Source organism: Argopecten irradians, chromosome 1 (assembly GCF_041381155.1).
Source record: "Argopecten irradians isolate NY chromosome 1, Ai_NY, whole genome shotgun sequence".
Classification (NCBI taxonomy): domain Eukaryota; kingdom Metazoa; phylum Mollusca; class Bivalvia; order Pectinida; family Pectinidae; genus Argopecten; species Argopecten irradians.
The window spans coordinates 52,633,224-52,648,169 of NC_091134.1; the positions used below are offsets into that span (position 1 = coordinate 52,633,224).

At 36.1% G+C, this 14,946-nt stretch overlaps 1 protein-coding gene across 6 annotated transcripts in view; it reads right to left on the reverse strand.

Moving 5' to 3' along the window:
- LOC138332868 (dystrophin-like) overlaps positions 1-14,946 on the reverse strand; it is a 305,298-nt gene that overhangs the window by 90,111 nt on the left and 200,241 nt on the right. For all 6 annotated transcript variants that reach the window (XM_069280861.1, XM_069280851.1, XM_069280886.1 and 3 more), the window contains 4 exons: positions 13,233-13,347; positions 12,799-13,007; positions 11,521-11,675; positions 10,007-10,196 (listed from right to left, as the gene is read on the reverse strand). In XM_069280861.1, the coding sequence (XP_069136962.1) occupies positions 10,007-10,196; positions 11,521-11,675; positions 12,799-13,007; positions 13,233-13,347 (669 nt within the window). The remainder of the gene's footprint in view (positions 1-10,006; positions 10,197-11,520; positions 11,676-12,798; positions 13,008-13,232; positions 13,348-14,946) is intronic.

Below are 14,946 nucleotides of genomic sequence, written 5' to 3' on the forward strand. Positions count from 1 at the left end.
TGTTTGTAACCCCTAACAACGGTACTATTAGCCAATCATGCCATCCCATCTACACTCCTAAACGACCATGCTATCCCCTAACAACCAACTCTTTTCCCCAACAACCATTCCTATCCCCTAAAAACCACTCCTATCTCCTAACAACCATTCCTATCCCCTAAAAACCACTCCTATCTCCTAACAACCATTCCTATCCCCTAACAACCATTTCTATCCCATTACAACCATTCCTATCCCCTAAAAAACACTCCTATCTCCTAACAACCATTCATATCCCCTAATAATCATTCCTGTCAGCTGGTCATAGCCTCAAAAGTCTATTTTGGGGAAATGGTAATAAAATGATATTCTCTTATTTGTTCTTTCATCACTGATGGTAATTTAAATAGATAATTTCATTGACTTGTTATACTCATTAATTATATGGATTATGTTAAAAAAAGGTCGATGTTGACATGCTTGTGTCACAGGGTATACACCTCATCTGCTATTGCTAAATGATGGAGTGATAGACAACTAGTCTCCCCTGTGGTATTATGTAGCCACCAGATACTGTAAAAGATCATTAACCGAAAAATTAAGTGACAAGGAGAGGGAATGGGGACCAGCAAAGGCAGACAGAAAAGGAAGCAGACTTCTATAACTCATGATTCCTTCAGGGTGTAATGAACCTTGTGTTACGTCAATGTCGTCAATGTCGGCACTAAATCCAGGCAATGTCATGACTTTAACACAGATTTCTGAACATCATCAAATCATAAATAAGATAGAGGAAGTAAAATTCAGGACTATACTTTCATTAGACAAGAATCTCAGTGAATATTTCATTGATAACAGTGTAGCATAACAAAGTGATGGAAATTCTTCCTGAATATTTGATATGATAACAATGTGATGCACATAAGTTATTATCTGTACGCCAGATAGATCTGTGTTCCGTAGGGACACTGACCTACAAAGGCTAACAACAGGAAGATCCAATATTAAAGGCTGGTCATTGGTGGAAAATGGTCCAATATTAAATGGTCCAATATTAAAGGCTGGTCATTGGTGGAAAATGGTCCAATATTAAAGGCTGGTCATTGGTGGAAAATGGTCCAATATTAAAGGCTGGTCATTGGTGGAAAATGGTCCAATATTAAAGGCTGGTCATTGGTGGAAAGTGGTCCAATATTAAAGGCTGGTCATTGGTGGAAAATGGTCCAATATTAAAGGCTGGTCATTGGTGGAAAATGGTCCAATATTAAAGGCTGGTCATTGGTGGAAAATGGTCCAATATTAAGGTGGTCATTGGTGGAAAATGGTCCAATATTAAGGTGGTCATGTGGTGGAAATGTTTGGAATGGCATTGGGTCCAATATTAAAGACTGGTCATTGGTCATTGGTGGAAAATGGTCCAATATTACAGGATGGTCATTGGTGGAAAATGGTCCAATATTAAAGACTGGTCATTGGTCATTGGTGGAAAATGGTCCAATATTACAGGCTGGTCATTGGTGGAAAATGGTCCAATATTAAAGACTGGTCATGGTGGAATGGAATCATGGTGAAATGGTCCAATATTAAGTGGTCATTGTGGAAAAATTCAATATTAAGAGGATGGTCATTGGTGGAAATGTGGAAATGGTCCAATATTAAAGACTGGTCATTGGTCATTGGTGGAAAATGGTCCAATATTAATGGTCATGTGAATGGCAATATTAAAGATGGTCATTGGTGGAAAATGGTCCAATATTACAGATGGTCATTGGTGGAAAATGGTCCAATATTAAAGACTGGTCATTGGTCATTGGTGGAAAATGGTCCAATATTAAAGACTGGTCATTGGTCATTGGTGGAAAATGGTCCAATATTAAAGGCTGGTCATTGGTGGAAAATGGTCCAATATTAAAGGCTGGTCATTGGTGGAAAATGGTCCAATATTAAAGGCTAGTCATTGGTGGAAAATAGTCCAATATTACAGGCTGGTCATTGGTGGAAAATGGTCCAATATTAAAGACTGGTCATTGGTGGAAAATGGTCCAATATTACAGGCTGGTCATTGGTGGAAAATGGTCCAATATTAAAGGCTGGTCATTGGTGGAAAATGGTCCAATATTAAAGGCTGGTCATTGGTGGAAAATGGTCCAATATTAAAGGCTGGTCATTGGTGGAAAATGGTTAGCTCAAAAAATGTTACAGGACATATGATTGGTGGAGAATTAGGTCACTAATGGGAATATCTATACAACATATCTTACATCAAATATAAGAAAATTTATTTCATGGGTAGATATAGTGTCAAAAGTAGAAGTCGCTAGAAAGCATATGATTGGTGGAAAATGGTAAACAAAGCTAAAGTTGCTAACAGAGCATTTGATAGGTGGAAAACCATGCTTATGGCAACTTGTTAAAGAACACATGATTGGTGGAAAATGGAAAAAAAATGAAAGCATTCACTAAAGAGTTCATTGTTTGTTTTACATGTACCATTTGACACATAGATATAGATTTAATAACTTAAAATCTTTATTTTTTTCATGACATTTTAATCAAACTGACAAAAAGGTACTGTGAAATCATTTCTATTTTACAGAAGATGTAAAAGCCACACTGAGTCTCGTATTCTATATTGTTTCCTGGATTCTACAATAACATTACGTAACTAAACTGTTTCCTGGATTCTACCATAACATTACGTAACTAAACAAACATTTCTCAGCTATGGAAATGTAGAGTATTCCCTATACACCACAACATGCACATCAACCGGCAGCCATTAATTGTTAGGGAGAGTAACTTAATTTGTGGTTGACAATAAACGAGTGTAATATTAAATCTCCATGAAGATTAATAGCCAATAATACAGCTAACCGTTTCTCAGTCTTCTAAAAAACTGTATATATAGTTATAAAAACATTATATTCCTTTGGAAATAGAACAATACTGGACCATATAAGGAGGCTAGGGACCATAAGTGTTTGTAGAAACTTGTGTAAACCTCTATAGTTATAATCATGAAATTATTTGTAAGTTGGTTTAAGATCTAAAGAAAAGAAGCTTGTCTTTTTTAATTTTTCAATAAAAAGGGTAAAAATTCTTCTTTTTTTCAAATAGCATTTGATAAGACGATTAGTGAAATTTTGAAACATGTACAGTAATGAACTTTAATCAACTAAAACCACCTAAGTTGAGGTACCTTAACCTTCATAAGCCTAATTCATTTGTAGAGTCAAAAATCTAAAACAGGTACTTTCTCATAACAGCAGGATGGTTTCAAGTTTAAGTTCAAGCAGCTTAATTAAAGTCACAATGAGTAATGAAGAAAAACATGTAACATGAAATGTGTGACCTTTAACAGCTTTAAGCACTAAGAGTAAATTGTTTCTCTTCTCCTGTAAGTAACTTACTTGTGTATTAGGGAGCTTGGTACTCAGTGTTCATTGTACTCCAAAACTTTGTTTATCTAAATATTTATCATGCTCTAAATAGGAACACATTTTTTTATGTTGTGACATTAAAAATTCAAAAGAGTATAAAATAGAAGTACAAACAAATCATTAAGTTTAATTTTTTTCAATCTGTTCTAATCATCAATGTTCTGATTGCTTGCTTTGTTTAGGACTCTGGTAACAATGGTAAGTGTCATGTAAAGGTCAGTTGTCTATGTAGCAACTGGTGGCTAACTCAGTGAATACCGTTCAATAATCCCATTAAATGTCATCCACATACAGCAATAATGACAGAGAGACAGGTCTGGGGTTCACCACTGTACTTAATTGACCTCTGTAACCTTGACCTTTAACAATTTAAATTGATTTCAGCCTCAAGTTGGGAAAACTACAAGACAATGCCAATGATACTCCAGTTTGGTATTCTGATCAAAGAATAACTCATTTAACACAAAACATTGTCAAATGATATCTAGATTATAAAGTTTGACAATAGCTATCTCTGTTACCAAGACAACTTATTACCTTGAAAAGTTTCACTTCTGTCCAGTAGATTTCCTCCAGAAGGGCCAAGTCCATTTTACTAGTGGCCATTTGTACATCCACTAGCTGTCCCCAGTGACACACGAGCTGTCCCCAGTGACACACATTTTAATCTAGTTTTGAGTTTCATGGCATGATAGAATTTTAAATCCCAATGTCCAGTGACCATGGTCAGTATAATCCTCGGACAGCTGCTGAGCCACTGACCAGCAGATCTCTACATCAGCCATGTTCTTGTCATTTACAGACATTTTCATTTCCATGGTAATGAGCAATTGTTTAGTGGTGAATATTGGTGATGGTTCTCCATATAAGAATATACTGTATACACATATGCCAAGCCGACCCACAAAGATGGCTGCTGGGAGCTGAACAATCCTGTTTTAATAAGCGTGGATATGGCCTGATTTGATTATGAACAATTAAGTAGCTGATCGGCCAGAACCGTCCCGTGATAATTACTGTTTTAGCTGCGTTATGCAATACTCCACCGGACATCAGGCTCTGGACCACCGTTGACGAAGGCTTTTCTGTCGATAGCAGGAAATTATGTTCTGAACTGTTACTTGAACTTCACATCATACTGAACACAGAATGCAAACCAAAATGATGAATAGTCCAAATCATTTCAAAGTCAACAATTCATGGCAAGTTAGCAGTCACATTGAATTTCACATCAACTATTTGAAGTAATATCTGAATGTCTGAATCTGAAGGTTGTTTTACATAGAAGATTCATTTTAAGTACATCCATGGTTTGAGAACACTAAAGTAATTGTCAAAATAGCTCTGATTTGGTGACATCTCTGTCAATGATGAATGGAATTTCCACATATATCACATTTACTTTGGTTTCCCTGGTAATTAAACAACATCACCAGTTTCACGAGTTGACGATAACAAACTGTTAAGATAGAAATGGCAAAGAAGTCAATAAGATCACAATACAGGTGTTCACATACTCAGGTAATACATCAAAGATACCTGTGACGTCAAACAATTAACAGGTAAATCCAGGTGTTCAAACATCGCCAAACAGCTACTAAACATTACAATCAATTTATAAATTCTGAAATAGCAATTCCTGTTAAAACTGCCAAGATAAAATAGTTAATGCTACATTTTAAGTCTTGGTGTTGAGGAGCATTTGACCGGAGAACTCTGTGAACCTGGCTGCTTTAAGAAGCTATTATCCAACCTTTGCATTTATGAGCCAATAAAGAACGTCCAACATTGAGCCTCAATGACAGTTCTTCATAGGGATAATGACGGAATAAAGATGACAATTCCAGCAGGGAAAAAATCTTACAGACAGACGTATGAACATAATCTACAGTACAAATAATTCCCATCATCCATTTCCTGTGAATGTCTTCTTGCTGTCGTTGCCGTGGCAATGTAGAACATGACAGATATCACGGTGATTTGTAACAGTCGGACATCTAGAGTCATTAAACATCACTAAGACTTGTCACATTGTGTTACCATGACAACCCAAGTCCTTTACCTCACTACCCACATCAGGTATGTCCCCATCCCTCTCATTCACAAGACACAATCAGCATCATGTCATTCTTCTGTCCCGAATAAAAGAACCATCCAATAGTGAATAAAAGAACCATCCAATAGCGAATAAAAGAACCATCCAATAGCGAATAAAAGAACCATCCAATAGCGAATAAAAGAACCATCCAATAGCGAATAAAAGAACCATCCAATAGCGAATAAAAGAACCATCCAATAGCGAATAAAAGAACCATCCAATAGCGAATAAAAGAACCATCCAATAGTGAATAAAAGAACCATCCAATAGTGAATAAAAGAACCATCCAATAGTGAATAAAAGAACCATCCAATAGCATAAAAATTACTGTTCTAATCAAACGGCTATATTCCAACTTTGTTTTACTTTCCAGAAGATCATAACCTTCCTTTAAACTTTCAGTCAATAAATCAAGAGAACCTTTCTCCTGTAGGTGTGGTTTACAAGTCCCAAGTAAATCATAGGAACTCTAATCTCAATGTCAGAGTGATTGTCTAAGTTCTCAATACATTGAAGACAGCAGTCTAAAACACTTACTCCGTCTTACAAAACTCCTGGGAGTGATAAGTTAGCAAACCTTCTGTATGCAACACTTGCATAATCAGCTTCAATAATATTCCAATATTTTCAAAAAAATAAGCATTCCAAGAATGAAAATAGTAACACAAATCCAGGAAAGTTCCTACCCTAACCAGCTAGCCCAACATCAAACAGTCTACCAACACCTATTGCAATTTGACCATCCTTCTGATAATCCTATTGGAACCTGTTAGCTGGGAATGCACCAGAGTGCGACTCCAGTGTGCAGTCAAGTGGAACCAGGACCCATCAGAGTTGATGTCTGGGTCAACATTTATCTGGGGCTAATCGGAGGTGACCATCATCTGGTGATAAAGTAATTGGAAACAACACCATTCCTTGTAGTATTGGATCCTGGAGCAAGACATTTTACCCCCACTGTACCAATAAAAACCTCTCTCCTCATATCACTGCCAGGCCGTACCTATCTCAAAACAGACAACCTGTTAATAGTTCGTTAGTGTTTTACTCAAATCTCTGTCAGGGCTATGTTTAGAAAACCTTACAAACACAGGTTTCATGAGCGCTGATTCAATTTCACTATGACAACTGCAGCACAACAAAATGCAAATATTAATCATGACAACCCACCACCATATCATGTTATATTATTTTATGTATCAAATTTCTAATTCGAAATATTTAATAGATTGCCATTACCAATTTGGGATTTATCATAGAGTTTTCAACAGCTTTCAATTTAACCAGAAATTTTGAATTCTTTTATTACTTGATTTAAATATTCTGAATTTTTTTTGATAACTTTCTTCAAACTTGAAATATATGACAATAATATTGATTTACCATTATCAAAGTCGCCTTAGCAACTAAGAAGTAAGGTGTTTACAACCCGACATTCTGTTTTTCACACATATATCTTAAGTGTCTTCACTAGGGTAAGGTTAACTATGAGTAAACAGACTTCACTCAAAGTGTCTGGGAGGCAATCAAAGAAATGAAGGAATACTGATACTGATAACGGGGCTCATTACCTCAGCTGCAAGAATTTGTTTCTAAGGCTGTTTTAATCCCCACAGACAATTTTAGTCAACTATATACGGTCTCAAGACAATATAGAAGTCAAATCCTTCCAGGAATAAAACCTCCATAATTCATCAATCAAACATGAAAACTTACTATCCGTAATCACCCAGGAAACAATTATACAGACATTTTTTATAACTACTTGGTTCCAAAATAGACTCAAATCTATTAAGTAGTCAATTTTTATTTTCTTTGCATAAAGCTAATACCTAAAAAGTATGTGTCTAGTTAGTTGGATGCTATCAAGATAGGTATTGTTAAGGAGCTAGCATGAATTTATAATCACTTGTTTTTATCTGAAAAACAAATCTAGGCAAAAAAAATTATATATATATATATATATATACATGAAACAAAAGCGAAAAGTTTGGAACATTCATTTTCACAAGAGACATCTAGATTTTGCAATCATTTTTTAAAAAAATATCTAGACATGTTTATTATGTTTCCAAACTAGTCTCCACTGGAACCTGTGTAATTTAGAAATGACGGGTGATATTTCTAGGGAAGTTGATGGATCGTCGGTGACAACAGTAGGACTCAATAGGAGGGCAGACTTGTCTAGTAATAGATTACAGCCGTCCCCACCCCCTGGGATCAATAGTCCGCGCTATAAATACAACTCATAAAACTGATAATAATAGTAACATCGTAAAACAGCTCATTACTTCTGACAATAACACACATACTTGTTAACCTTTTAATAAATCTCAGTGGCAAGTACAACATTGTTGAACTTCTGAGTGAAAATATGTTATCTGTTCACAAACATTTTACAGATTCATTAAGTTTTTGTACTGTTTTCTGTACGTAAGAACAATTCTAGGGAATAAATCGATCTTTCAAAAGGATGAGCTAAAACTGCATGTTAATATTAGTGACTTTCAATTGAACAATTTCTTTATCAACTTTAAATTGGTTGTGATATCAATGTATGACATGTAGAATATTATGCACATGTAGTTCAGCTAGCACAGATGTATCGTTTGCTATCATCCATTTTGTAGACACTGTAACATTTCTAGTCTATGCACTTCATCCCCAGAGCAAAATAAGATTTTAAAAAATGTCTGTAACAGATTCATTTTTTGTCACCAATATCATTTCATTTCCAGTAAACAGAGCAGACGATGACATTATACAAGCTTTATTGGATCTCAAAATCAAGATGTCTACCAATCAAGTGAAACAGAATAATTTGGTAAAAACTATACTTTCTCGTTTGTTCACAATAAAATCCCTGAATGCAGCATAAAGTCTGAGCGATATAAAATGGCTGATATCAGCAGAAACTGTACCGTACCATCACAGGTTACTCTGTCAAACACAATGGAAGGTTTTCTCTTCTAAAGTGCTGATGTAAATGTTAACTCAATTTTGTTAATCAAAAGTGTATTGAAAAGATCCGGATTTTCTGTTTAGCCTCAATTTGAAAATGTAAATTAGTTATCCGTTGCTGTACATGGAATTCTTTCATATATTTTGGAAGGTATTGGCTATAATATTTGTGATATTAATATTACAATTTGAATTATAAAGAGCTTTACATTTGTCTCTTTTTCTACCTAAAGATCAAAAGTTCACACTCAAATTTTGATTCAATTTATGATATGATTAATACAAATTCAGAACAGTAGACTACTGGATATTCTGTTTTAGAATCAGAAATACTTTGACCAAATGTATCCTGACCTTGGCTCTTTAACCTTGACCTTTTATGCAAAAGTACTTTTCAACCAGAGAGAATTAATCTGAAATACAATATCCACATGGACACCAGATCCTAACTACCTCTCGGCCATTAATTGTTCTGGTCTAATCTACAATAGGATTAAATTCAATGAACATTGGTCCGGAGGCTGACATCATCTCAGTAGTCAGGGGATTGGCCTTTCTGAGACGAGAAATTTTACACCACTTCCAGCCACAATCTTTAGACAATCTGTTCAATAATAACATAATCAATCTTTGCTCTCTGTCTTACTCTCAGGGCAGAATAATAACCTTACCGTTTCAAATTCAAAACTTCCAAAGTGTGGGTTTTTTTTTTCCTTTGAGAGTTTAGCCTCAGTTTGAAACTATATATGGAGGTTCAGTGATATCTATTTGTCTGCTGCATCTAGTATCAAATTAGAAAGTTGAACAATTTTTTTTTATTTCTCCTGAAAATCATGTTGTTTGAGGATTGATTAATGTATAACACAGTAAATGGAGATGTGTATGTACCATTGGTACTCTGCTACAATTACACATACAACTGATAGGAATGAAAGTTGATTAAAATTACCACTGATATAAAACTCTCTCACAGCCAAAGTCAAAGTGATAAGGAGAATTAAACAGAGCTGCACAGGACCACCAGGGAATCGCCAATACTTCTGATGACACGAGATCAAAGATACCCGTCAATTAGTAAAACTGGGTAGGTGATGGTCGTGTCAAGGGACTTTAAGGATACGGAAATATCAGAGGCATATTAATTCAATATTATCATAGGCAGGACAAACTTAAAGGGGCGATGCAATTAAAAGATGTGTGATTTTGATGTACTCCTATTCTCTTGTAAATAATTGAAAACTATTCATTTACAATAAAGCACAGTTCAAACTTTTTTTATCATCAGCCATCAAGACCTTTCAATCCAGCAACACCAAAGATTGCATGAAGATTATATTTCAGATGTGTTTGATACTTTTGCACAAACTAGCTGGAATCTTACCAAATACACATTTTATCAAAATCAACTATCATGGCCACTTCAAGTGCATGGTCACATGACACTGCCGCAGCATGTGATAGTCATGTGACAATCATCAAGACTACAAAAAAATCTACAAGAAACAAATTTATAAGCAGAGTGACTTACCCTGAATTGTTCCAGAAACTCCCTACAGAGGTCCTCGTTTTGTCGCACCTCCTCTTTGCAGGTTTCGTCGGAGAGACGTTGGTAACTGTTCTCGATGCCTCCGAGCCAGTGGCTGAAAGTGTCTAATGTTGTGTCGAGTTGTTGTACAGAATTACGATTGTTCTGTAGTGTCTTGATGTTGTACGCCAGCCTTAAAAACAAATCGTAAACATACTTTACTAAAGAACAAATAGTTTAGGTCTTTCTTGTAAAAATTTTGAATAACTTATTTCTGAATTCCAATCGTGCATTATTTGACTCAGTTGACAATGCCGATTTGTTGCCCTTTTCAATAAATACCTACTGCGATTCCATTCTTATTGCCATAAAATTATTGTGAAATATGATCACATACTGATATGTTATTACCGATTCTGCTGTTATATTAAGTTCTATCAAATAAGATAATTCTGCCTGAAAAGTACAAATGTTCATGATACATATGTTCATGAGTCTAAAATGGTTTTGTTGCACAAGCCTTATTCTGTATATTTCAGGTCAGTGCCTGGTTTTTTGTGTCTTCTCCAGTGAATGTAGCGAAAACAATTTTTTTTTAAATTAACTAATAAATTGAGGATGATCATGGAAATTCATCTCAAAATGCATTTACATAAAAAGTTTATAGACTGAATTCTGCTGAGATTCCCCCTTTCCCCCAAATCCTGCAATTCTCTCCCTCCAATTTGTTTTGCATTACATCTTCTGTGACAGCTAGTAATTCTAAAAGTAAATCCCAAAGCAAAATCCTGTTTCATTGTTTAAGAGTTTTAACTTCCTTAATTTGCTTCTTTTTCACTTCATCAAGGACATCCAAGGGTATTAAACAAAGACCCACGTGATGACAGTATCTAATGATGGATAACTGTGATTATATAACCCCCATAGCTAGGTAAATTAGAGAGAGACTTAAGACTTAACCCATTAAATGATAGACCAATACGTTAACACCATCAGCTTGTGATCTCAAGGGATTATATGTCATAGCCCTGACTCATTCCCGAGATATAAGAACTGTCATAAAATGGCAGGAAATATGTCTTTATTACAGATGTAGCACAGAGGAAAACGAGAAAACTCATGACATCAACTGTGGATAAATGTGAATTAATAGTTCATGTTTGACTTGATTATTCTATTCCCCATGAAATTAGCTTTAGCAAAGAATTTAGCTACATGGAACTGTTATACGGCTTATAGAGTTTAATGCCCTTCATTGTGTGGTAGGTCTAGGCTAGGTGATCCAATGCTTTGGTTTTCAGTTCAATTAGTTTAACGTGCTATTAACAGCCAGGATCATTTAAGGACATGGCCAGGAGAAAAGCTGAAGTACCCAAAGACCAGCTGTCATTACTGGGCAACTAGTCCACAAGGGATTCAAACTCCCAACCCAGAGGTGGATGGCTTAATTGTGGTAATATGTCAGGACATCCTAACCACTAGGCCACCACTTGTAAGGATAAATAGACAGAACTTACTTGTGTAGTAAAGTCGACCATCGGTTCATGGCTTTCTCTAGCTGTAGTCTCACATGACTTGTGTCGTCGTGACTATATTCGTCAATTAGTTTACTGGCCAGCTTCTTGACATTGTCTATAATTCTTTGTCGCTCATCTACCTCCTTTTGTAATGCCTAAATCCGAACAAAGACATTCTATTTAATCTAACAGCCCATTAATGCTAATGTTTGACATAAAAAGAACTTTTTTTCAAATATCAGTTAAATTTTCCTGGATTTTCTGTTTAGCAAGTTTTAGTAATAATATCACAATCTTTCAGTATTATTGCAATATATCACACTGGTAGATGAATTGATGCAAAAATCAAACTACAGATTTGTAATACAAAGAATGTCCATATTTTATGTTATCCATGGTAACAAATGTGTATCTATAGTAATAGAACAGTAACTTGGTATTTATGGCAACATAATCTCCATAGTAACTGGGTATCTATGGCAACATGATCTCCATAGTAACTGGGTATCTATGGCAACATGATCTCCATAGTAACTGGGTATCTATGGCAACATGATCTCCATAGTAACTGGGTATCTATGGCAACATGATCTCCATAGTAACTGGGTATCTATGGCAACATGATCTCCATAGTAACTGGGTATCTATGGCAACATGATCTCCATAGTAACTGGGTATCTATGGCAACATGATCTCCATAGTAACTGGGTATCTATGGCAACATGATCTCCATAGTAACTGGGTATCTATGGCAACATGATCTCCATAGTAACTGGGTATCTATGGCAACATGATCTCCATAGTAACTGGGTATCTATGGCAACATGATCTCCATTGTAACTGGGTATCTATGGTGACATGATCTCCATAGTAACTTGGTAACTATAGCAACATGATATCCATGGTAACTTGATACCTATGGGAACATTATCTCCAAAGTAACTGGGTTTCTATGGCAACATCATCTCCATAGTAACTAGGTATCTTTGAGGACAGGATATACAGAGTGACTAGGTATCTATGGCAACATGATATACAGAGTAACTGGGTATCTATGGTAGCAGGATTTCCATAGTAACTGAGCATCTATGGCAACAGGATATACAGAGTACTTCAGTGTCTATGGTAACAGGATTTTCATAGTAACTTGGTATCTGGTAACTGAGTATTGGCTATTGTAACACCATATCCAGTATGTGGTTATCTATGGTAAAACTCATTAACCAGGTATCTGTGTTAACAAGGAATCCATGGTATCTCTTGGGTTATATTGCTGACCTGTTGCTGGGCAATCTGCTGATCCACATCTTGAGCCCGAGGATCCACTGGGTTTTTCTCTAGCTCTTCCTCTACCTGTAGAAGCCAGCGTTCGAACTCGGCATGGATCTCATCAAACTGACGACATTCCAAAAGCATGTCATCCAACTGGTTCTTTCGTCGATTCACACGGACATAGGCCTCATCCCACTGCTCCCTCAACTTCTCAGCTGCAGACACATAAACAAACAAGTTTACTATAGTAAGATTACAAGTAATGAGTAAGCATGATACAAAAATCAATGTGTATTCAATTTAAATGGAACCTGTTGTAAAGTTTAGGAATGACATTGGATTTTAAGCAATTGTTAACTTTTTAAAAACTGTGTAGAACTTTTACAGCTGACTTAAATAATATATACATAAATGAACACTAAAAAGTCTGTAGAGTTTACCTCGCTCTTTGAGAGTTCTTCGCTCACTTTCACTAGCATTTTTCTGGAGACTTTCTGCAGCATTGAGAAGGTCCTCAAGCTGTGGTCTCTTTGTCTCCATGTCTTGTAAAACGTTCTGTAACAGATACAACAGGTCTAAGTCACAAGAAAGCTTGGTTTCAACTACCATGTCCCTCCCATTAATTCCTGACACAAGATTTCATACTGGATCAACAGTGTCTCCGCTCATTTCAATCCTTAGGAGATTTACTTCCAAGCATTGACAATATCAGGAGAGGAAATGGGGGACCCTGGCTTCTTACATCAATCAAGATGAGGTTTCCCCATCACAAACAGATTAAAGGACCATCCATACGGTTACAAATGGCACTGGAATTTAATTCAAACTAGCGACATCATTGATCTAATTTTAGAATGGATAACTATGGAATGGACAAGATATTACATCTGGCTATCTGGATTTCATCAGTCATGTAAACTTTATCTTCTGATCAGAGCCAGGAATACTTTATTGAAACAAATGAAGTCTATTATTGATTCCAGTTGTGTAATTGACCAACGTTCGCCTGCTTGTTATTATAACTGCATATACAGTTTCTGACGGTTTTGACAGTGTCTGGTAGTGAAACCATCAGCTACGTATTAAATCTTGATGTCTCATTCACATTGGCAAAGCTTCATTCACAGTTTACTTATAAAGACTAACACAAATATCTACAATGACTTCTGTACTCTAGGCAAAATATTTTTGTAATGTGATCCTAAATGCAAATACTCCTGGTGAAAAGTAGTAACAGAACTAAATTCAAGACCTTCGAGATTTGGAAATGATCTTTATAACCATAAATTATTCAAGGAGCCTACAGATGCTTTGCACATTCAAACCGTATTTAGCATCTTACAAAACTTAAAACAATAAAACGGTCTCAGATTTATTCAATGAAATGTAGGTAATAAAACTAGAGTGTAGCCATACCAAGATGAAACACACATGCATACCTGTGTAAAAACACACATGCATACCTGTGTAACAGACACACATGCATACCTGTGTAACAAACACACATGCATACCTGTGTACCAGACCCACATGCATACCTGTGTAACAGACACACATGCATACCTGTGTACCAGACCCACATGCATACCTGTGTAATAGACACACATGCATACCTGTGTAACAGACACACATGCATACCTGTGTACCAGACCCACATGCATACCTGTGTAATAGACACACATGCATACCTGTGTAACAGACACACATGCATACCTGTGTAACAGACACACATGCATACCTGTGTAACAGACACACATGCATACCTGTGTACCAGACCCACATGCATACCTGTGTAATAGACACACATGCATACCTGTGTAACAGACACACATGCATACCTGTGTAACAGACACACATGCATACCTGTGTAACAGACACACATGCATACCTGTGTAACAGACACACAGTGTAAACCACATGCATACCTGGTAACACACATGCTACCTGTGTGTAACAGACACATCATGCATACCTGTGTATAGACAGCATACTAACGATGCACACATGCATGCATGCTACCTGTGTAACAGACACACATGCAACCTGTGTACAGACACACATGCATACCTGTGTAACAGACACACATGCATACCTGTGTAACAGACACACATGCATACAAGTGTAACAAACACACATGCACATTTGACATTTTAC